Source organism: Bos mutus, chromosome 4, assembly GCF_027580195.1.
Source record: "Bos mutus isolate GX-2022 chromosome 4, NWIPB_WYAK_1.1, whole genome shotgun sequence".
Taxonomy (NCBI): Eukaryota; Metazoa; Chordata; class Mammalia; order Artiodactyla; family Bovidae; genus Bos; species Bos mutus.
In genome coordinates, this window is record NC_091620.1 from 83,624,799 (window position 1) to 83,649,191 (window position 24,393).

General features: G+C 36.6%; 1 protein-coding gene and 1 non-coding gene across 3 annotated transcripts in view; one reads left to right on the forward strand and one right to left on the reverse strand.

Annotated features, from left to right (window-relative positions):
• The window catches only part of SEMA3D (semaphorin 3D), a 226,012-nt gene that overhangs the window by 101,449 nt on the left and 100,170 nt on the right, over positions 1-24,393 (reverse strand). For both annotated transcript variants that reach the window (XM_070369711.1, XM_070369710.1), the window contains one exon: positions 16,580-16,740. In XM_070369711.1, the coding sequence (XP_070225812.1) occupies positions 16,580-16,740 (161 nt within the window). The remainder of the gene's footprint in view (positions 1-16,579; positions 16,741-24,393) is intronic.
• Positions 2,345-2,449, forward strand: LOC138987711 (U6 spliceosomal RNA). Its single transcript, XR_011464090.1, has one exon. It is a non-coding gene; the product is annotated as a U6 spliceosomal RNA (small nuclear RNA).

The following is a 24,393-nucleotide window of genomic DNA, read 5'->3' on the forward strand; positions in this document are numbered from 1 at the left end:
ATTAATACTAAAACGACAAGCTTCCAAGAACTGAGTTTCTGATTAGTGGATAAATGCTATACAAAGATATTCAAGCACTGAAAATTTGTTGGACTTCAAAAACCAATATTAATAAATCTTCTAATGTCTGTTTACAAAGCAGAATTTTTCCCCAAAATGTTATCTCACTTTTCATGATTCACCTTCAATCCCATAAAGCCTAAAACTTGTTAAAAAACAGAAATTATCCTTAGGTCATTATTGTTATTCCACAGGAATTCTAAGATAGTATCATAAAGACAATTTTACTTCTTAAGGAAACATTCAAGCCATAAAAATAAAGTTGTTGAGATTATATGGGCTTATTTTGACATACTGCTGTCAAGAATTTAGGAATTACAAATAGAATTATTTTAAGAATAACAATCTGGGAGATATCTGATTATCTTTCCGATTCTAAACATTTACTTAAAAGGAAAAAAGATCACTGAAGTTGTGCCAATATTTTAAAGCAATTATTTTAATTATCATTTATGGTGAAATTTTCTTTTACTTGCTACCTAGTCATTAGAATAAGGTTTCTTTTTTTTTTTTTTTAATATTCCCTTTGATCCCTTGTTGATAAACAATGTGCTGTGCTGTGCTCAGTTACTCAGTCATGTCTGACTCTTTGCAACCCCATGGACTGTATGTAGTCTGCCAGGCTTCTCTGTCCATGGGGATTCTCCAGGCAAGAATACTGGAGTGGGTTGCCCTGCCCTCCTCCAGTACAAAGCAGCAAAATTCATGCAATTCAATATAAAAATAAAGCCAAAGAAACAAAATTTCCACACATACAGAGAGTTGGCAGAAATATGTTCAAGTAACGTATTTGTTTTTTAATTATCTTTTGAAGTGGCGCACATAATGTGACAAATTGGATATGTGTGTGTGTGTATGTGTGTGTGTAGAGAGATACAGAGGGGACAAAACTGTAAGAAAAAAAGAGCTACAGACAGAAAGACTCACAGACACATAGAGGGAGAGACAGAGATTTTAATTCTGATAGGAGATAGAGTATTTCACATATAATTTCAAGTATCAGCATGGTTTACACAAAAGCCCAGGAAGTACCTGAGATCTTGAGATTATTTCAGTAGCCCAGGTAGTATACTTTGAAACTGCCTCATGCTCAGACAAAAATCACACCTCATACTTGAAGATACAAAGTCCACAATCTCTATAAAAGGCTCTCTTGATCATTAGGTAATGGGAAAGTTTTACGGCAGTGATTATTAATACTCTCACTACCTTCACTGAATTTATTAACAGTAAAATGACATACACATTCTCTTGTACTTTGGAGCTTTGCACATCCAGCATCATACCATATTTAGAGCTGCATATGCAAGGCAAAGAAAACACATACCCTATTTCTAAAAGTTGATGCGGTTCTCATTACTCCTTTAGAAAATTAACCATAGGCATTTTTCTTTCACTTACCAAGAAGAGGCATACCAGAAGCTGAGATGTTACTTGCATAACTGCCTTCTTTCAGTTGTTCAGAAATACTCCCACAGAACACTAGTTCTTAACTAACACTGTATGATGTACCAGACACAGATCTTAAGGCTCTCATTTTGGTGGGAGTACTCTTCCAGACCTTGGACCCTACACATGAAGGATCTCAAATATGTACAAGGCTGATCTTTCCATCCATGTGCAGGGCAGACATCAGAAATCAAACAGATCTTTTCTGTGGATCCAGATGAGCCCAAGAATTTTTCTCAACATAATTACCTAGGGTGAAACTACTAATTAAATCACTACAAAATAATTAGGGGTTGCAAATTGGTTTTAATTTGAGTGCTAATGTTAGAGATCAAGTCGATAACAGAAAACTACATGGGAAAGAAGAGAAGTAAATAACTGTATAAAATGTCTCCACTTGAAAATGATAATTTATGAGTTAATGTATTAAAACAAGTATGTCTGATAAGTTAGTTTTCAAATTCAACAATTTACTGACTTACCATGTTAGTATGCTTATGTTGTCTTCAAAGTATTTCATAATTGAAATTGATCACTTCCAAAAGATTCATCTCTGCCTGTAACACTTGAAAGGATTGGATACTAACTTCTAAATAGACATATTTTAGTGCTCACTTTGTCAGCACCATGTCAACCTATTCCAGTATTCTTGCCTGGAAAATCCTATGGACAGAGGAGCCTCGATCCACGGGGTTGCAGAGTTGGACATGACGGAGCAATTTAGCACAGAGGCTATGCAGTGACTTAAGAATTTTTACTAAGGAGGGAAAATAATCGAGTTGTTAGGAGATGGGGAATAGACGAATACATGTATATGTATGGCTGAGCCCCTTTGTTGTTCACCTGACACTGAAATACTAAAATTGGAAGGATATAGAAAAGATTAGTATGCTCCCTGCACAAGGATGACATGTAACTTTGTGAAGGGCTACATATTTCTTTAAAAAACGAGTACAAACAGGTATGTATCTGTTTCTTTCAGATTTACAGAATATAGATTACTAGTCTGAATAGAGACAATACAACCTATGATCTATTAATCTTACGTTGATTTTATTTGCTTTGTTGTTCAGTCACAGAGTTGTGTCCGACTTTGCAATTCCACGGACTGCAGCATGCCAGGCTTCCCTCTCTTCCTGTCCTTCACTATCTCCCACAGTTTGTTCAAACTCATGTCCATTGAGTAAGTGATGCCAACCAACTATCTTATCTCCTGTTACCCTCTTCTCCTCCTGCCTTCAATCTTTCCAAGCATCAGTCCTTCCAATGAATATTTAGGGTTGATTTCCTTTAGGATTGACTGGTTTGATCTCCTTGCTGTTCAAGAGAATATCAAGAGTCTTTTCCAACACCACAGGTCAAAAGCAACAATTCTTTGGCACTCAGCCTTCTTTATGGTCCAACTCTCACATCCATACATGACTACTGGAAAAACCATAGCTTTGAGTAGATGAACCTTTGTCAGCAAAGTGTTGTCTCTAATTCTTAATATGTTGTCTAGGTTTGTCACAGCTTTTCTTCCAAGGAGCAAGTGTCTTTTAAGTTTGTGGCTGCAGTCACTGTCTGCAGTAATTTTGGAGCTCAAGAAAATAAAGTCTGCCACTGTTTCTACTTTTCCACCATGTATTTGCCATGAAGTGATGGGACTGGATGCCATGATATTAGTTTTTGAATGTTCAGTTTTAGGCCAGCTTTTCCATTCTCTTCTTTCACTCTCATCAAGAGGCTCTTTAACTCCTCTTTGCTTTCTGCCATTAGAAGGTTATCATCTGCATATGTGAGGTTGTTGATATTTCTCCCTGCAATCTTGATTCCAATTTGTGATTAATCCAGTCTTGCATTTAGCATGATGTACTCTGCATACAAGTTAAACAAGAAGGATGAGAATATACATCTTTGATGAACTCCTTTCCCAATTTTGAACCAATCCGTGTTCCATGTCTGGTTCTAACTGTTGCTTCTTGTCCTGTATACAGGTTTCTCAGGCAGGTCATGTGGTCTGGTAAAGTGGTCTGGTATTTCCATCTATTTAAGAATTTTCCACAGTTTGTTGTGATCCACAGTCAAAGGCTTTAGTATAGTCAATGAAGCAGAAGTAGATGTTTTTCTGGAATCCCCTTGCTTTTTATATAATACAACAGATGTTGGCAATTTGATCTCTGTTTCTTCTACCTTTTCTAAATCCACCTTGTACATCTGGAAGTTCATGGTTCATGTACTGCTGAAGCCTAGCTTGAAGGATTTTGAGCATTACCTTGCTAGTACATGAAATGAGCACAACTGTACACAATCATAAGCAAATTATATTTGCTTATCTCTTTCCAAAATCCAAAATGATTTGCTTTTTTTTTTGAAGCATATTTACTTCACTTTGAATACAAATAGGCAGGAGGAGCTCACAGTAAAATGATGCAATGTTTCTAACAATTACAGTTTCATTTATAAGCTATATAACTTATTAAGAGTTATCACTTAGTAAGGTGAAATGTCAGGCACTTTATTTTTAATTCTTTAATCCTAGGCAAGTTACAGAAACATTCAAATAATGATAAGGCCTTATAACAACATCCTAAGGAAATGCTAATTATATCTGCTGTTTGTTTCATCTTTGGAGAAGCAATTTAATTGACTCAAGTTAGCAAGTGCAAGGTCAGTCAAATGCCCTTTGCCCTAATTTAGAGATGTCAAAAGAACTGAATGGAATACCAAGAGGAAGTTACAACTTGTTCATAAAATCTAATTAAAGACAAAATTTCAGTCTTAAAAATTCAAGTGGCCATCTCTGTTAAAGAACATGAGTCAAGTTTTTGAATGGTTGTAAAAAAGTTGGGAAAATGCTGTTCTAAATGCTGTATAATACAAGGATACGAACAATCGAGGGAGCAGTGACTACTCCAGAGTCTGGGTTCCCAGGACATAAGAGAGGTAGGAGACCTAAGCTGAAAGAACAAAATGTTGGATATAAAGTCAGGAGGGCCAGCGGTGAAGCTCATAGAACTCAAACTGGCTAGGATAGAAACTGTTACAGGAGGGGAAGTTTAAATTCTTAAGTTTTGGGTCTAATCTGGGCACATAGCTTTCCTCATGAAGTAAGTCTTGGGTAAGAACTGTCTTTCCCTTTCCTGTTTTAGGACTCAGCTCAAAGCCTCTTCTACCAATACATGTAGTTTTCTTCTACTGCCTACTTCTGAATTCCAATACACTCATGTTTATCATATCCATCTGCCCCTTTCTTTCTGCAAGCAGATTAAGCTTGGGACCTTTGCCTGGCATAAAGAGCAATGAACTGTAGTGGACTCGCAAGACAGGAGTTCAAGTCTCTCCTGCATCACTTGTTAGCAGCTAATGCTGTGCTTTCAACTGTTATCTTAGCATTATCTGCAGAATTAGCTTTTGTATTATACAAATTAAAAGGAAATTTAAGAAATCCACAGATAGGTTGGTAATTTTGAATTTGTGGTGCAATTACAACTGTGGATAGATTCCAAAATTTTGTAAGGAATACAAGTCACAGACTCCATTATCTTCTTCAACAAGTATATGACTCATTAAAGTTAAGTAACCACTGATACTGAGTGACCAGGGACATCACTTTTCCTTTCTACCCTCTTTAGCACCTGGCACAGCTTCGCATTTAGAATAAGTACTTGAAAATTATTGAAACGTGATCTACACAGTTTCCTGTAAAACTGGAGACAGAGAAAGAGTTCTTGTCAGAGTTCTGGCCGAGGTCTGAGCAGTCTGACAACATCCTGACAGTCCATTACAGTGACCAGATGGGACCTGCACATCAGCACTTGGGCGGGGGAGCCAGCCCATCCATGAACGAGGCAATTGTTCCACCTCTGATGACTAGACAGCATGTGTTCTGCAGGCAATAGGAGCAGATTAATCACCATGAAACTAAGCAGCGCGCCTTATACCAAAACTTAATCTATTGGGATGTCCACATGGTTTCCAAGGGTTTATATTTTCTTTATTTCAAGTATTAACTGAGAAAAGAGCGGCAATTTTCTTTCATCAATAACTTGATTTTAAATGAGAAGTTATTTATTCTGAGTCTTTCCCCCTAAATAATAGACTTCCAGGGTCACACATTAGATGAGAATGTCTTATTCAGCCATGAAATGAGTTAATGAAATAGAGTCAGAAGGTCACTCTGATTTATAAAAGCATTTCTGCCTATACTCAATATAAAGTAAGCAAGTACAGGATCCCCATGTATGAGAAACCCTCTTGTTTTAGGCTTCCCTAAGGAAAGGGAAATAAATTCCTTTCATGCTATACCAAAAAAGGTGTTTAAATATTCCACTGAAAATTATTGTAGTTAAAATTATAAACTAATTATTATTTTTCTAATCAAAGTGCTTAAAAACAGAAGCATGGTTTGATAAATTTCAAGTAATCTAACTTTTGTAATTCCATACCTCGTTTTCATGTTAAATAAGGAAAAAATAATACAAAATTACATTATGGTTGTTAGGAAAAAGAAAAAAACTGTCACATTTATAAACATGGAATGACTATGAACAATAAGCTAAAAAAGAAAGTCAAGCTTCTTAGAGTATCTGAGTTCTAGCTTTTAAGGGTTTTATTTTTAATGTTTCCTTTTAAATAGTTTTGAATATTTTTTGGTTAAATAACTGAAAGAATCTAAAGTTCATAACTGGGGATCTAACTTTAGCAAGGTGAAATGAAACTGTCTCAAGTTATTCCATAAAAATATGGAGTCCTCTTAGGTAGGCTATAAAATTTATATTGCTTTGATATATTGCTCTCTCATTTTAAAACCCATAGGAAAAGTTCCTTTTGTTCTGCCAGAAACATATTTAGTGCTTTTTTACATTAAAAACAAACATCAACTACATTGAACATAAAAAATTTTTAAGTATTGAACTGCTTCTGCCTTCAACCCTGTAAATTTAGCTAACAGGTTTCTGTTGGGGCCCGGTTAACAATCTTCACTTTTGATTAGATAACATAGCAATTCTTCAAACATTTTATGTACAGCATTTAATTTTGACACATGTCAGTTTCAAGATAAAATATTTTTAATTAATTAAATAACAAGGGAAAAAGATAAGTACTGTCTCAAAGTGAAATTAAACTATTTGAAGATTAATGTTTAGCTTATTTAAAAATGAATCATTGCATGTCCTATACTCTCATTTATTAGCTTCTCGGTTATGGCTTAGCTTTGCTAGAACCCAACAGAAATACTATTGAAAAATATGGGCAACAAGATGTAAAACAGCAAATGTTTTGAATAAGGCTATTACTATCCAAAATGTAAATTCTAATAAGGATACTGACATTCTCCATTATTCATAAAATTCTAGAGTGTATACATCAGGAATGATATACAATGAGCTTGCCTGTTTCATTTGGAGGTAAAGCAACATTCTTTTGAAAGCTCATTTTATGACTTAGTAGAGCAAGATGTTAAAAAAAGAAATTTTAGCTGATAAAAAAACTGAAAATGACATGTTAGCTCAGGATGCAAAAATCTTCAAAGTAGGTGGCCAAGAATCATATAGAACACCTATGTTCAAGCTATAAAACAGTTGGATCCTGGAGATTAGAAAGCTTTTTCTTTTCCCTTGAGAAGGATATTTTCTCTGAGATAGTTGTATCATGTGTCTTATAAGCCCTAGGGTGAGGAGTAGATGCCAGGGAATCAGCTTTGATGGCACCTCAAGATGTACTAGGGGCTTCCCAGGTGGCACTAATGGTACAGAATCCACCAGTCAATGCAGGAGACATAAGAGACACAGGTTCAATCCTTGGGTCTGGAAGACCCCCTGGAGGAGGAAATGGCAAGCCACTCCAGTATTCTTGCCTGAAGAATCCCATGGACAGAAGAGACTGGCAGGTTACAGTCCATAGGGTCACAAAGAGTCAAACATGACTGAAGATCCACTAGCTGTTAAACACACTGCTGTGGAACATTATGGATGAATGTGTAAAGAATGAGAGAGACTGATAGGTTGCAGCAGAAGCAGAGGCCAGGCTCAGGGGCCATACTGATATCAACCTGAAATTCCAGAGTGTGTCCAGGAAAATACACATGACAGTTTCCTAGGGGACAGGTGGGAGCCATGCTTATGCAAAAATGGGAGGGCATGAGGTCCCCTTGATCCTATTCAAGACTATAGATTGAAAAGACTTTAGAAGTTAACACTTGATGGAACTGCAACCTGCTTCAGGATACAGAATCAGGACACACTGGTTAGAACAGAAGTACAGTCACTTTTATCCAGAGAACTGCAAGAGAAGAAACTCCAGAAACTCACAATGGTGCTTATGAAAGAAAAGTCACCCTTTAACGTCTGACAAGGCCAGACAGATGAGAAGTGAGGTCTCTCTGGTGATGGCAAAAGGTACTTCCCTGAACCCCTTTCCTCTCCCCTCCTTCTAATATGACACTAGAGGGTCAGACACTGAGTGTAACAGCTCACAAAAGAGGAGGGGTGTTAAGTAGAGTCAGGAGTGAAGAAGCCTCTAAATTTCTCCCTACTTGAGAGCCTGCCCTCCCTCCCATGGCATGCCCAAACAGGGAGAATTTTAAATGAGGTTGAATGCTCTGTTATATGAGAATGGACCTTTTAACTGCTGGGTAACAATTGTGGACTACCCAAGAGTGACCTGGAAAGCAATGGGGTCTGCTGAAGTCAGACAGGTCCAGGGAGAAAACAGAGTCCCACAGAGTAGATTGAAATGGAAGGTAACATAAAGTTGCTTATTATTACGCTCCATGAGTTGACATAAAAGTTGTTGTTAGATTAGCAGGTGAAATAAATAATAACTGTAGTTTCAGAGTAAGCTTGTTTCTCATTGGTCTATTCATTGGCCTCTATAGCCTACTTGAAAAAAAAGAGAGAAAACAAAAGAAAACCAAGAAAAAAATGCTTCATTAGATATAAAGGCAGTACTTAGTTTAATAAATCATTCCCTTTGTGACCTTTCTGCTTACATCCTGGTTTAGAGACTAACTCCACCCAAGCATGGTTTGAACTGCTTCCAAAATGAGTTACATTTTCAGATAGAAGGATCCCAATAATTTATTAAGTCAAGAAGCCAACTAAATAACATAACCAAACAGAGTATTGGATTTTTTTTTTTTAACTGTCAACCATGATTCCATTAAAAAGAAAGAGTGAGAAGAGAGAGTGAGAGACTTTTAGCTTGTATATATTATTGCTAAAGTTTACAATAGAGAGAGCTCTGGATTTTACATGAATTATTGCTAGAACTACTTAAGGCTGGCTGAGGTGGAAAATATTCATTTGTAGTCAAAGTGACAGATACTGTGCAATTTAGGATAATTTGTTTAGAAGCCACAGGTCCTTAAACCATACAGTACAACTGTCAAACACTTTCATCATTATGATGTCTACCCTGAACAGGTTTCTCATGCATCACTTATAAATGAATGATAAATGGATATAAATGTCTGTCTGCAGTTGACCACCTTTTTCAAGGACTATATTAAAATTCCTCTGACTCTAGAGATGGGATAGGTTAAGGGTTAGGGCAGAGAAATTTAGTTTAACTGAGGCCACAGGTGGCGCTAGAGGTAAAGAACGCAGCTGCCAATGCATATGTTAAGAGAGGAAAGTTTGATTCCTGGGTTAGGAAGACCTCCAGGAAGAGGGCATGGCAACCCACTCCAGTATTCTTGCCTAGAGAACCCCGTGGACAGAGGAGCCTGGTGGCCTACAGTCCATAGGATCACAGAGTCTGGCATGACTGAAGCAACTTAGCATGCACACATGAGAAATTTACATGTGGAGGGAAGAAATGATTTTTTTCTACCCCATTTCTCAAACATGTTTTTCCCATCCTATGGTTATAGTCCATAGGGTCGCAAAGAGTCAGACACGATGGAAGCAACTTAGCATGCATTCACACCACGTTCTTAGCACCAGTAATAGACACTCAAAGTTTTCTATGAAAAAGATTAAAAAAAAAAAAATGACTTAGGTAGAAGGCCAAAAGAAAAAATTATTCAAAGTTCAGTTACTAAAAATTATTCCAAGTTTTACTTCTGCAAATACATATAATAGGTTTCAACCCCAAATCATTCAAGCCAAAATTAGTTTAGATACAATTCCATTAGGTCATATTCCCAAGGATTCTTAAGTTAAGTCTATTTACTTGATTTGTTAAAAACATATGTTATCTGTACATTAAATATTTAGTGTATAATGTGAAAATCTAGTACTACACAATAATGATATAGTCTTTAATTCTCTGAGTTAAATTGTAATGTAATCCCTACTGACTGTATCACCCGAACAACAGTTAACAATATTGTAGGGAAAAAACAGGATATCAGCAGATTTGAAAAAAAACTGCAGTGGATTAGATTTTAAAAGCTTAGATTAAATAACCATAGAGAAGTTTTATAGAGGCAAATGAACTCTTACATAAGCAAGAGAAGTATTTGTAAAGGTTAGCAGGTTTTTAATTTTTTACCATACAGTGTGGAGAAAAATAAATTATTTCAAGGATTTTTACTTGCAGTGAATATTTTCCAAGATATCTCCTGAAAGAAAAATAAATCCTTCCAGATAATTTCCTTGTAGAACTAGCTAATCTTTATAACTTCCTCCAAAGAGAAAATACAGTCTTTGATTATCTGAGAAAACTTTCATGTTTGCCTATGGAAATCTATGTTAATAATAAGAAAATTCCCCTATGAAAATTATTTTTTTCAGATAACTTGCTTTCTCCTCCATGTCTGTAAAATGACCGATTTGTGAACAGGTCTTCCATCTAAAGCAGCTGGCTGATGTAAGCAAATCATAGTTTCCCCAACCCTCTTTCAAGTATAAGATTTAGAATTGACATGCTTAGGCCAAGGAGATGCAAGGCAGAATTCTTTAAAAGGTTTCCTTACTCCTAGGAATGAGACATAGTAAGTAATGGTTTTTTATTCTTTTGTATTCCCTTGTCTGGATGTGGCCCATGAAACTGCTACAGCCACCTTTCTACAAACCTAAGGATAATGCCAACACAGAAAGAACCAGATCATTCATATTATTGCTAAGTAGGTGATATTACCTTTTATATAGCCACTCAAACTCTAGACACTTATTCTATAGTTTAATAAGTCTTCTTATTTTTTTTTTAACCAGCTCAAGTAAGGTGCCTTTAAGCTGAAAGCACACTAATTGATTAAAGAGTAATATATTAGTCTCACACTCAAAAGAAGATAACAAAATTACCAACTCAAAAAAAAATCAGGAAACATTATTTAGTATTCTTTATGGGTAAGAGGATGAGATGGCTGGATGGCATCACTGACTCGATGGATGTGAGTCTGAGTGAACTCCAGGAGTTGGTGATGGACAGGGAGGCCTGGCATGCTGCGATTCATGGGGTCGCAAAGAGTCGGACATGACGGAGAGAGTGAACTGAACTGAACTGAAATGATGGGTAAGATACTGTACAGTGTTTAAAGGAGACTCAAAAGTGAATGTAAAATAGTTCCCCCACTCAAGGAGTGTATTATTAAAAGGGGGATATATTTATAAAAATGGATGGTAATAGCTTTATCAGATAGGACATTTGACACTGTGTGGATCACAACAAACTTTGGAGAATTTTTAAGGAAATAGGAATACCATATCACCCTACCTGCCTCTTGCAAAACCTTTATGCAGGTAAAAAACCAACAGTTAGAACTGGACATAGAACAACAGATTGGTTCAAAATTGGGAAAGGAGTACATCAAGGCTGTATACTGTCACCCTGCCTATCTAAATTATATATAGAGTACGTCATGGGACATGCCAGGCTGGATGAAGCATAAGCTGGTATCAAGATTGCTGGGAGAAACATCAATAACCTCAGATATGGAGATGACACCATCCTTATGGCAGAAAGTGAAGAGGAACAAAAGAGTCTCTTAATGAAGATGAAAGAGGAGAGTTAAAAAGCTGGCTTAAAACTTAACGTTTGATAAACTAAGATCATGGTATCTGGTCTCATCACTTCATGGCAAATAGATGGGGAAACAATGGAAACAATGACAGACTTCATTTTCTTGGACTGCAAAATCACTATAGATGGCGACTACAATCATGAAATTAAAAGATGCTTGCTCCTTGGAAGAAAAGCTATGACAAACCTAGACAGTGTATTAAAAGCAGAGACATCACTGCTGACAAACCTCTGTATAGTCAAAGCTATGGTTTTTCCAGTAGTCATGTATGGATGGGAGAGCTGGAACATAAAGAAGGCTAAGCACCAAAGAAGAGATGCTTTTTGTGGTGTTGGAGAATTTTGAGAGTTGCTTGGACTGCAAGGAGATCAAACCAGTCAATCCTTAAGGAAATCAGTCCTGAAACATCATTGGAAGGACTGATGCTGAAGCTCTAATACTTTGGCCACCTGATGCAAAGAGCCAACTCATTAGAAAAGACCTTAATGCTGGGAAAATTTGAAGGTAAGAGGAGAAGAGGATGATAGAGGATGAGATGGTTGGATGGCATCACCAACTGAATGGACATAAGTTTGAGCAAGCACCAGGAGATGGTGAAGGACAGGGAAGCCTGGCATGCTGCAGTCCAAGGGGCTGCAAAGAGTTGGACATGATTGAGTGACTGAACAACAACAAATATATAAAATGTTCTAGTAAACACAGAGATAGTTAGGTCTCCTGAGGATGAGGAACCCTTGGAGAACTGGATGCGGTAAAAGAGTTAAATTAGATAGATGCCTTCAAAAATGAAGAGTGAGATGAGCAAGAAAGTGAATGGCAATTTCAGGAAATTGTAGCAAAGTACAAAACTTGAATTATTTTGGAAGGAACTAACATGGCAGTTAGAGTAAAAGAAAGAGAAAGAGGCAAACAAAGTAAAATGCTAGTGAGGGAACATGGAAGAGTGGGTAAAAAGGAGACTGGAAACAGGGTAGAAATGGATGGGAAGGACTTAGCAGTCAACAGAATCCTGAAGTTTATGCAAGTTCCTTGGAAATCGAGAACTGCCAGAAGTCTATAAACAGAGAAGAAATATGATCAGATTTTTATTTTTCTAAGAGATAACATAAATGGTCATGGTGAATGGATGTGATAGGGAGAAAAATGGATATTCTCTTTTACTAGATAAATGAAGCTGAAAAATGATATTATCACTTACACTAGATGAAAATATTGAAATGTTTGCTACCTTATCATCATGGTCTGTCAGCTGAGGCTTTTGTTCAGACTGCATCAGAGCTTGTTTCTCCCTTTGTCTAATGCTACTTCCTAAGTGATGCCCTCATGTGTGTTGATCCCAAGAAACCCTCCCTTGCAAATACTCTCTAAGCTAATCTTCATCTTACACTTGGCCTCTGGGGGAATTCAACTTACAACAAAACTAGTGGGAGTGATTAAATATAGATCCAGATCTCTGCCCTTGGAATGGGATCCCTTCTGAATGGATCTAATTGCTCCATTTTGATCTAGTGTTGGGGGAAAGGAATATCAAGTCAATGTGCATTATCTGTCTCAAGCCTTCTGAGAGAAATTCACAGAAATTCACATTTCTGAACTAAATAGAGGACTAATGGACCAACTCTAGAGGCTTCCCTGGTGGCTCAATGGTAAAGAAGCCACCTGCCAATGAAGGAGATGTGGGTTCAATCCCTGGGTTGGGAAGATCCTCTAGAGAAGGAAATGGCAACCCATTCCAGTATTCTTTGCCTGGGAAATCCCATGGACAGAGGAGCCTGGTGAGCTACAGTCCATGAGGTTGCAAAGAGTCAGACACAACTTAGCAACTAAACAACAACAGATTAACTCTAGAAAAAGCCTCCTTAAATTCTGGGATATCATGTCCCTGGTAATGCTTATACTTGCCTTTAAGTCTATTATGTCTCTGTAGAAATTTAAAAAAAAAAAAAAAGGATCGCTTATCCCTCTTATCTAAATGTCAGAATTTGAAAAAAAGTCGTCTATTTAATTTTGACTTTCTAGACAGAGGAAATGCCCTGAAAGGTCTAATTTCAACTTTCTCCTTCTATGGCTATTTTCTCAAAGGTTATTGATCATATACCTGCCCCATTCATATACCTGCCTCATTTATTATATAAGACTCAAAAATCTAGTCTGAACAGAGTTAAGATCATAAGAAGAATATTATTAAATATTTATGATGAAATGACTTTTTGCTACTATTTTTAGTGATTCCAATCTAAATTCTTGTGGCAAATATGAAATGACAATGGCTGTTATTTCAGTAGGCACAGCCTTGTTTGTACAAAAAGTTCAAATAAACAGATATCCTAAATTTTGATACTCCAACTGGATACTTTCTACACAATTTCTTTTTAAATTTCCCAGAGGAAAAAATTCCCAACCAGTCACTCAGAGCTCAATTATGTGTTGTAGATTGCTTTAGTCTATAAAGAATACAAAGGAAATCCTTCAGCCCCACAGAGTCCCAGCATGTGTGGTTTCTTCCACAGAGGAGTCTGGATTTTTGCTGAGGGGCACTGAGCCAACGCAAACCACGTAGGTCTAAACACTGCTCAACTACTACATCTTGACACTTACTTGCTACTGTGGAGTAAGAACCTTTTAGAATTGACATGATTTATATAAATTTTAAAGGTGGATACCTATAAAAACATAAATTCTTACCTTTGCATACCTAACCTCTTTATGAATTGTTCATTTTACAAAGATAAATGTCAGTTAAACAGAAAGTCTCTAGTATAGACCCTACTTTTATAGTATGTTCAAATGACCATTTATTTCAATAACATCATAAGGGAAATCAATATTTCATAAACATTTATTTTATTAGATATTAGCACATTTCAAGCATGGAATATAGCCAAAGAGAGATCTGCTTAAAATAGCCAGAGAAGGAAGTTAGCTATCAGAATTTATTTTAAGCAATGATCTAATACACTCAGTTCAGATAAATGGACTTATTCTTCCAATCCTTTCCAATCTCTGAAGGCAGAGAACAGCACCAGAACAAATTCCCTTAAAAGTATGAATCGCTTTTTGTTATTATTCTAAGACTGAGACATATTTGGAAAAATGCTTTGTTAGCTATGTAGTGTCTTTTAAAGCAAAACCACAAAGTTGAAGATTTCCTTTGGCCTCTTTCATAAGAAGAGCCATAGAGATATTTACTGATGTTGAGATACTAGTTGATATTATCTATAACCTCTCCTAGGAATTTTTTTAAGTACTCATACTCCTAACGGAAAAAATACACCCTTAAGAAGAACTGGGGGACTTCCCAGTTATTATATAAGGGAATTCCCATAGCATGGAGCTAAGACTCCATGCTATCAATGCAGGAGGTCCAGATTCAATCCCAAAGTTGGGGAATTAGATCCCACATGTCGCAACTAAGAGTTCACACACCACAACTAAAGATTACATGTGCCACAGCTAAGACCAGACAGCCAAATAAATAAATAACTATTTTTTAAAAAGGAATAAATGGAATGAAGCTTTAATGGCAGAATTAAAGGTAAGTTTTTTCAAATTCTACCACACAACTGTTTATTTTATCTTACTATAAACAATATCTAAGTTATAGAATAATACTCATCTTAAAAAATAAGATAACCTTATGAGTTTGTGTGTTTGGACTGATACAAGTCAAGAACTACTGGCAATACTGTGGCGCTCATTCTTCTAGAAACACAGATTACACAAAAGGTACACATACACTGACATTCAAAGATTATTTCTTTACCATATCTGAGCATTTATTAAAAAAAATATTCCTTTTCCTTTGGTGGGCCTCAAAATGTGTGGAAGTACTACTTAAGAATGTACTATTTAAATGACTAAAAGAGCAGAAACAATATTTCTAATGCAGGTGCTCATTAAGCAATAGTAACGCATATGGTGACAAATATTTTGCCTATGTAGACTAAAACTCTTAGTGCTGATAATATTCAAATAGTGGAACAACTGATATTTAGTTATTAAAAGTGCCTCATAAGTAGAAGTTTAAGTTAAAGTGGTCATTGTAGGTGAAAGCTATGTGAAGCTTCAAAGTCCAAGAGTGACCTACAAATAACTCTTTCTGAATGGGATGAAGTCTCTATTAACTCAGCGTGTACATGCTAAGTCACTTCAGTTGTGTCCAACTCTTTGCATCCCTATGGACTGTAGCCCACCAGGCTCCTCTGTCCATGGACTTCTCCAGGCAAGAATACAGTAGGGAACTACTGACCTGAAACCTTGCAATGGTTCCTAGTATTTCTTTTGCAATAGTATTTCTTATGGAAAAGAAGAGAAAGAAAAAACAACCACATATACCTTACAGATGCAGAATGATCATATGTCTTCTCATTAGTCATTCAACTCCTCTAGTCTTGGTATCCATTTTTTTTTTTGCATAGCTATTGATATTTACTAAGTTACAATACTAGTTAATAATAATTATGACAGTGTGGCCGTCCTTGCTTTGTGTATCACAATGCTAGCTGAAACTGTAGGATACAATAGTAATGGCTTTTCAGTTTTGAGTATATATTTCTTTAAGTGGTAAGATTGTTAATGAGCCCATAAATGAGGCATTGTTCATCCTTACTATCTGAATGTGAGGAAATCATAGAAGAAACCTGTTTGAATGTAAAATTAGAATGTGGAGAAGACAGTGTGGTTTAAAATGCTACCAGAGTCATACTATCATTTTAAAGTATGCTTATGTGTTCACTGAAAATTAAAAATGTATAATTGCTACAGATATTAATACTTCATGAATAACTCATTTCCAGTTTTTCAGTCTAAAACTTTGAATTTCTGTAGCATCCATTTATTAACTGTTCATACCTTTCATTCATATTTTCAAAGGTTTTAGTATTACACTCACTGTTAACAAAAAACATGCATATGTGCTTAAATCCATAAAATCCAGAAATATGTATCAGAGGCAATATGTTCTTTTCTTTTCTTTTCTTTTAATACGTTCTTTTAATATGTTCTTTTTTGACATGCACAAGACCTACTGCATTTGATGCTGAATCATTTAAAACAGAAAAGAAGGAAAGGGGCATAGATGAAAATAAATGCATCCAATCAACTAGACAGAAATAAACTGACCTTCTTAAAATTTTTGTTTAAGTCAACCAGACTGAGCAAGAAGATGTGGTCCTTGACTCCCAGGAGCAGCCTGCCCCTCTCCTCATCTAACAGAATAGTTTGGAAATCCAGTCCTTCTGATGAGCCCAAAAAAGGAATACAGCTATTTGAAAGCAGCAAGTCTATGGGAAAATAAAAAGGATAGAAAGAAAAAATTCGTATTAAGCAAAATATTTATTTGCTTCCATACACACACCATTCCACTTTATAAATGCATATGTACATTATGAAAACTCCAATTTAGATATATGCAAACCACAGACAGATTTTAGCACACACTTGTTTAGAAAGATTCAACTTATACTTCTATTTTATTGATGTGTTTATATTATCATCAAAATAAATATAAAACATGTTAGAAGAAAAGCAATAAATACAAAATTTTTCACAACCCTGTTTGATTTCTTAAGTTATAAATTAATGCATCTAGCTACAGTAAGATTTGCAAACTGATCAAATGACCAATATGCACAAAGGAAGCAGCCAACTAAGTATATGATAAATCTCAGCCATTTTTTTTGCCCTTCTACTTTTTATGATATCCATGTTTGGAAGATTACACACTGCCTAGTTCCCAGTGGCTCAGTGGTAAAGAATCCGCCTGCAATGCAGGAAATGCAGGAGACACTGGTTCGATCCCTGGGTCATAAAGATCCTCGGGGTCAGAAAGATGCCCTAGAGGAGGGCATGGCAACCCACTCCAGTATTATTGCCTGGAGAATTCCATGAACAGGGAGCCTGACAGGCTACAGTCCACATGGTCACAAAGAGTTGGACATGACTGAGCATGCACACACAAAGTTCACATATACAGGAAGATGTAAACGTAGAAGTAATGAATTCTGAAGATGTGATCCTGAACCAGTGATGGAATCAGAATTATAAAGTGAGAAGGGACCTTAAAAGTTCATTTATGCCAATTCATGATTTTATAAATGAAGGTGTTTAATTCCATCAAGATGAAGCCACATGCCCTAAAGTCACAAAACGACAGTGGCAAAGCTGACAATATAACCTCAGTCCCAGTCTCCATTTATTTTGGGGCTGTAACAAGGCCTAAGTCTTTCAGTTATGATTGTGATATAGACAAATTTCTATTCAAATTCAGGTCTGAATCCTAGTGGTTAGGATGAGGGCCTCACTGCTGAGGGCCTGGGTTCAATCCCTGGTCAGAGAACTAAGATTCCATAAGCCATGTGATATGGCCAAACAAAACAAACAAAAAAGGAAATAAATTTAAATTTAGATCTGAGTTTACAGGAACCCAAATCTTTTCAATATATTTTACTCCAAGTACTAATCATGCCTTCTCATTTTCTGCAACCCTAGACTATTAAATAACAAGAAGAAAATAACATCACTCGTCACTTATTAAAGTCCATTACATTTTACTGGACTTTGCAATTCTGGCTGTATGATCTAGGGCAAGAACGTTAACCTCTCTGTGCTGTCGTTTTCTCATCTATAAAATGGGAATAATGATGGATAGAAACAATGTAATAAATTATTAAAGTGTGAAGAATAATCAGTAAACATATGACCAGCATTAGAATAGTGCCTGGCAGTGCTGTGTAACTATTAGCTATTATTATAATGATTTTTTAAAAACTCTATAAAATCTATTAAAAGGAAGTCATATTTCCCAACTCATAATTCCCATGATTAAAGGAGGTAACTTATATGAAGTTCTTAGAACAATGTCTTGAAGATAGGCAAAGTTCAATAAATAGTGTTACTTTGAATATTAAACTCTGGTTTGGACCAAATGAGTTCTATGAAGTTCTATGAAGGAATATCAACTCATCTTCCATTAAATCTGACTCATGAAGATTAGCACATTTCTGTGTTTTTTAAAATAGTTTTGGAAAAACATTAAAAAGCTATTTTGTCTACAAATATTTATAAGCTTAGAAAGTATTAAGCATGCAAACAAGGTTGTGGGATGGCTGAGCCTCGCTGTTAGGGGCTCACAGATCCATATGCAAACAGATATGCATAGACAATACAGTACAAGCAAAATAAATTCTAATAGAAGTATACACAAAATGTTAACAAATCTTTCAAGTAGTTAATTATGTATCACCTTACAGAAGGAGGTAATATTTACAAACATTCCTGAAGGGTAGACAGAAACTTTACAGGAAAAATATAAAAAACATTTACTCCAAGCAGAGGACCACTCGAATGTATTGTACCAGGGTATATACCATCTTATATTATGCTTACATATTGCATGTTTAATGCATTTCCTACTATGGGGTATGAGTTCCTTCAGGTCAAAGACCAGGTCTTACTTATCTTAGAACTCCCAGCACACAGCTCAGAGGCTGAGACAAACTGAGCACTTAATCAATATGTGTGGAACTGCAGTAGTTCAGTATGCTGGAACAGAGAGAAGAGGTAGGGGCAGTGAAAAGTGAGGCTGTCTCAAAGTAGTCAGGGTGTAAGCCGTCAGGCTGCAGAGGTTAGGTATTATATAGGTAACTTAAAGCCAATAAAATATTTTATGCAGAGAAAGTCACAAAGAGTATAGCTGAGCGTTACAAAAATAAGTCTAGCTGCTGTGTTCAGGATGGATGAGAATCAGGAAACATGGGGGCAGAGAGACTATCCAGAAGTTTCTAAAAGATGGTAAGTCCCTGAATTATGGTGGTACTAAGGGGAGGAGGAAGATGTTTAGGATATTGCATCTCATTTTCTGTCTCTACTTAAATGAGGAAAATAAAGGACATCATCATTTGCTTTATTTTCTTTTACCATAACCAATTTTTTCAGGTTTAGTTTCAAACAAATTTGACAAGGAAAAACAGCTGCAAAAATATTGACTAACCTTAAGTATTATCATTTCAAAATGATTTAATGTTGCTTTGTGACAATGTTAGCATCAAACCGATTAGAACATGCTTTACCGAGGCTTCGTAGCCAAACTAAATAATTAGATTCAGACATTACATATGAAAATTTCTCAGGTTGACACATTTTGAAAAGACCTTGGGACAGGGAATGGAACAGGTTCCCTCTCCCCTAAGCAGCTTATCTTTCTTGCATTTCTGCCAAACCAAGCAAATTCACTTTTGTTTCCACGGGATCATCAACAAAAGCCTAGGAAAAAAAAATTAAATCCAGAGTCTGTATCTTAACACCTAAAGCTGATATACTCTCAGGATTTCAGGAATCAGATATGAATGCTGGCTCTGCAGGCTGAAAACTCATGCAAGTTAAAGACTAATAATTTGGCGATATATTTCCAAGCTTTACTTTTTCTTCCCTTAAACCAGCAAGTCTTAGGCATATGATTTTTTAAATTGTCCACAGTTTATAATTCTTTTTAACAGAGACTTCATCTTGTTTCCCCCCTCCCCCCACTTTGGTGGTGGATTGAATGGGTTGCTTCATAAATGCCATTCAGAGGGGGTCTGCTCTGTACTTTCTTAGCCAGCCCCACCTTTCTGCAGACCTCTAGGTCCTAAATGCATTCTTTGTTCTTCCTACCTAAACCTTTGACCTAAGCCACCATAATCACTCCTTCTGTTCTTTTAGCAGTTCATTTTCCTATCACCTTGTTCTCAGTTTGTAATCTCACTCAATCAACCAGGGCCTCAAATTCCCAGTCTTGTTCTATCAATAGATTCTTGAAAAATCTACAGTTGATTATTTCTGAAATAAATACATCAAAGTTATGATTAATCATTTACTAGTTTAACTATTGGAGAAGGCAGTGGCACCCCACTCCAGTACTCTTGCCTGGAAAATCCCATGGACGGAGGAGCCTGGAGGGCTGCAGTCCATGGGGTCGCAAAGAGTCAGACACGACTGAGCGACTTCACTTTCACTTTTCACTTTCCTGCATTGGAGAAGGAAATGGCAACCCACTCCAGTGTTCTTGCCTGGAGAATCCCAGGGATGGGGGAGCCTGGTGGGCTGCCGTCTATGGGGTCGCATAGAGTCAGACACGACTGAAGTGACTTAGCAGTAGCAGTTTAACTATGAAAATCCTGCACAGGATGGATTTTAATTGAATGATGACACAGACAAAATGTTCATAATCCATGATCAAGAAACCATTACAGAGCAACAGGATGGTTCTGTGGTTCAAAACACCTATAAAGAGCATAGTATTTTCCTATACTTGTATTCATGTGCCTGCGTGTTAAGTTACTTTAGTTGTATCCGATTCTTGGCAACCTGATGGACTGTAGCCCAGCAGGTTCCTCGGTCCATGGGATTCTCCAGACAAGAATACTGGAGTGGGTTGCCATGCCCTCATCCAGATGATGTTCCCGACCCAGGGATTGAACCTGCAAGTCTCTTAGATCCCCTGCATTGGCAGATGGCTTCTTTACCACTAGCACCATCGGGGAATCCCCTTGTATGTATGTGTGCATTGCTAAAGAGTATATCCAGAGCTCATCAACATCTTCTGTTATCTTACCAAGTGAAAGTGAAAGTCACTCAGTCGTGTCCAGTTCTTTGAGACCCCATAGACTATATAGTCCATGGAATTCTCCAGGCCAGAATTCTGGAGTGGGTAGCCTTTCCCTTCTCCAGGGGATCTTCCCAAACCAGGGATTGAACCAGGTCTCCCGTATTGCAGGCAGATTCTTTACCGGCTGAGCCACAAGGGAAGCCCATCTCACCAAAGGCATGGATAAATTGTATGTCTCCCACATAGAGTTAATAGCATACTTAAAATAATTTCTCATTTCTAACACAACAAAGTGAGTCTCTACCATTATAAAACTAGATTTCTGAAGGCAAACAACTGACTCATCTAAGATCACCAGGTTCTCTGCATATGCTATAAAAACTCTGCTAACAAGTTCCACTCACTGACCTCATAGCCTAGTGCGGAGAAAATGCTCATCCACAACAAAAAATGTGAATATATCTTTTTTTTTTTTTGTAACTCCTAGTGGCTGAAGACCTTATTTATTTTGGCCACACCACAGGGCATATACAATCTTAGTTCCCCAAGCAGGGATCAAATCCATGCCCCTGGCATTGGAAACATGGAGTCTTAACCACTGGACCACCAGGGAAGTCTTGAGAATGTACTTGTGACAAAGGACAATGGTACCACAGTAGTAGATTGTTAAATACTTTTAACAGTAAAATAGAAAGAGCTTCCTCTCTGTCTTCATTAGCAAGCCAAATAACACAGCTCTTGCCAATATGGTGGTTGCAGAAACCAAATGGTCTCTGATCACCTTCCAACACTCAAGTTCTATGGCATTAGAACCATACATTGAACTCTGTTAAAACAGACACATATCAAATAACAAACTTAAATGGACACATATCAAGTAACTCATTCATCTGTTTACTCCAGGCCATTGCTCTATTCCCTGGAGCAGGTAGTCTCTAACCTTTGGGAAGAACAGAAATACAGTATAATGTAATTAGAGCTAAAGGGAGATTTTGATAATGCTGTTTGAATTCTCTATTACCAATTCAATGAGGTTCAGAATGGTTAAGTGGGCTTCACAAAACCAATTTGCTCTTCATGGCAGAATATGGCAGCAATGAACCCCCTGACTCACAGCCACATGACCCTCTATGTGAGGGGAAGGTTGAAGATCTCAGTTCCTGCTCCAATTTGAAACAATAGCTTGTTCTATAAAGAATTCTTTATATCTCCCTGTAGTGTCCCTTCATATAATTGTTCTTTCAGCCTGAAGAAATATTTGACCTAATGTTCTACACTCTTCCTCTTCACCCTAGAAAGGAAAGGAGTGGTCTGAATCTAACAAATTTAGGATTAGGCAACACAGACTTCCTCAGTGTTCACTATTAAACGAACAAAATCCCAAACCCTTGAAATCCTGCATTTATTGCCAGAAATTCTAAACTGGGTGGAGCTGACAATGTCTCTCTTGAGAAGACTACATAGTTAAAAAATGGCTTCCCACATCCTTTAAAGAACACTTAACAGGAAGCTCTTTTTTAAAGAAGAAAATCAAAGTTATTAAGGGCAGATTTTCATGGGGTAAAAATAAAATCACCTTTGAGCAAAGCCAATTTCTAGTCAAATTCCTCAGCAGAAAAAGCTTATAGCCAAAAATGAATCCGGATCAAAACCCTGTCACCCTGGGGATTTCCTGGTGGTCCATTGGTTAGGACTGGGCACTTGCCAAAAAAAAAAAAAAAAAAAAGAATGAAAGAAAGACAAACACACACATACACACAACTCTGTTACTCTTCCCTACCATTCAGGATATTCAGCAGAAAAGCACAAATTCTTACCCTACCCGCCCATCTTTTTCCTCAAGGAAATAACCATTATATCGTTAGGACTATTCTGATGTTTCTTGAACACAGTCACATCTCCAGTGTGTTCTCTGCAACACCATCTAAATAAAGAGGTAAAGGTGTTTTCATTCTTGCCTTCTCCATAAATTCAGCTTCTCCCTCTTGACTTCTGAATTCTCTGGGCTTCCATGGCTGTCAGTCTCCCAAGACTCCTTCTATGGAACCTCTTGATCCCACAGTTCCCAGAAATGTTTTGGCTATCAAACCAACCTCACTACCCTCCATCCCCAAAGCCTGTTCTCAGTTTGGGTCAGGAGTTGAGTAAAGAGAGCAAACTGTTCATTCCAAAATGAAAATTAGTCCCTAATTTTGTGACTCACTGAGTCTCTTTGGCCCTCTATGAATCTGTATTTATTTCTCCTGCTTTTGGTCCAAGGCAAGGCAAGAATTCTTTCTTTGATTTAACCTTTGGAAAGAGAGCTCATCTTAAATTGGCCCCACCTGACTTTCAATTGGTTTTCTGAGGCCTGAGACTACATGAAAAGATTTTGATGACCAAGATAGCTCACCTTCACCTATTAAACATACCGCTTATTCTCTATGTATGAAGCTTAAGTCTCCATAGCTAACTGCTCAAAATATATATATTCAAACTTAAAATCCTGACAAAAAGACTAAATTATAAGAATATATTACTGTTCTATTTTCCTAGATGAAAAGTCTAACTCTCCCTTGCAAAATAATGCAAGTTCAAATCAGAAAGAAAAAGAAATCAAATTCTTATTTGCTCATCTGCAATGGAATGTTGGAAACTGTTCTGTTCATTAGGTCTCAGACAGATCATTATCTATATCAATAATAAATCAGGTGACACCACATAGGGAAACATACACTAGGAACAAGTAAAGTCTATTATATCATCAGAGCTACATTCTTTCCAGGACAAGATGTGGAATAGGAGTGTGGTAATTTTACACCATCACATTTTCATGTACATCCGTTCTTTTAAATCATAGGTTTATTCTTATTTGGCCAGCTTTCAACAATAGATGCCTTTCTTTTATGATCCATCACATGTGAGATTCATAATTTATGATTATGGATCCCTTTTAAATTCTTTGAGTAAGAATGAATAGTTTTAAATTCTCAAAAGCTTGGCCATAATAAATTTTGCTACTGACCTATAAAAAAGTCTAACATTATAAATAACTGATACATTTCCAGAAGAACAATGCAATGACAGAATAAACTGCCTCAGAAATACTTGACAGGATAATTCTAGGAAAGATACATTCTACTTTGACAATTATTTTCTTAATTCACTTTAAGGTATTGAGAATGTCTTCCTTCTTAAATTTCAAGGAATACTTAAAATCAAAACACCATGTCACAAGTGAGCATAAATTTGTTTTCAATTTAGAATGTGAATTTAATTTTAAAAAACTCAAAAATGTCAATACATTTTATTTTATAATACATCACTTATTATTGATTCCAAATAGCAAGACAAATATGACAAGAGCAAA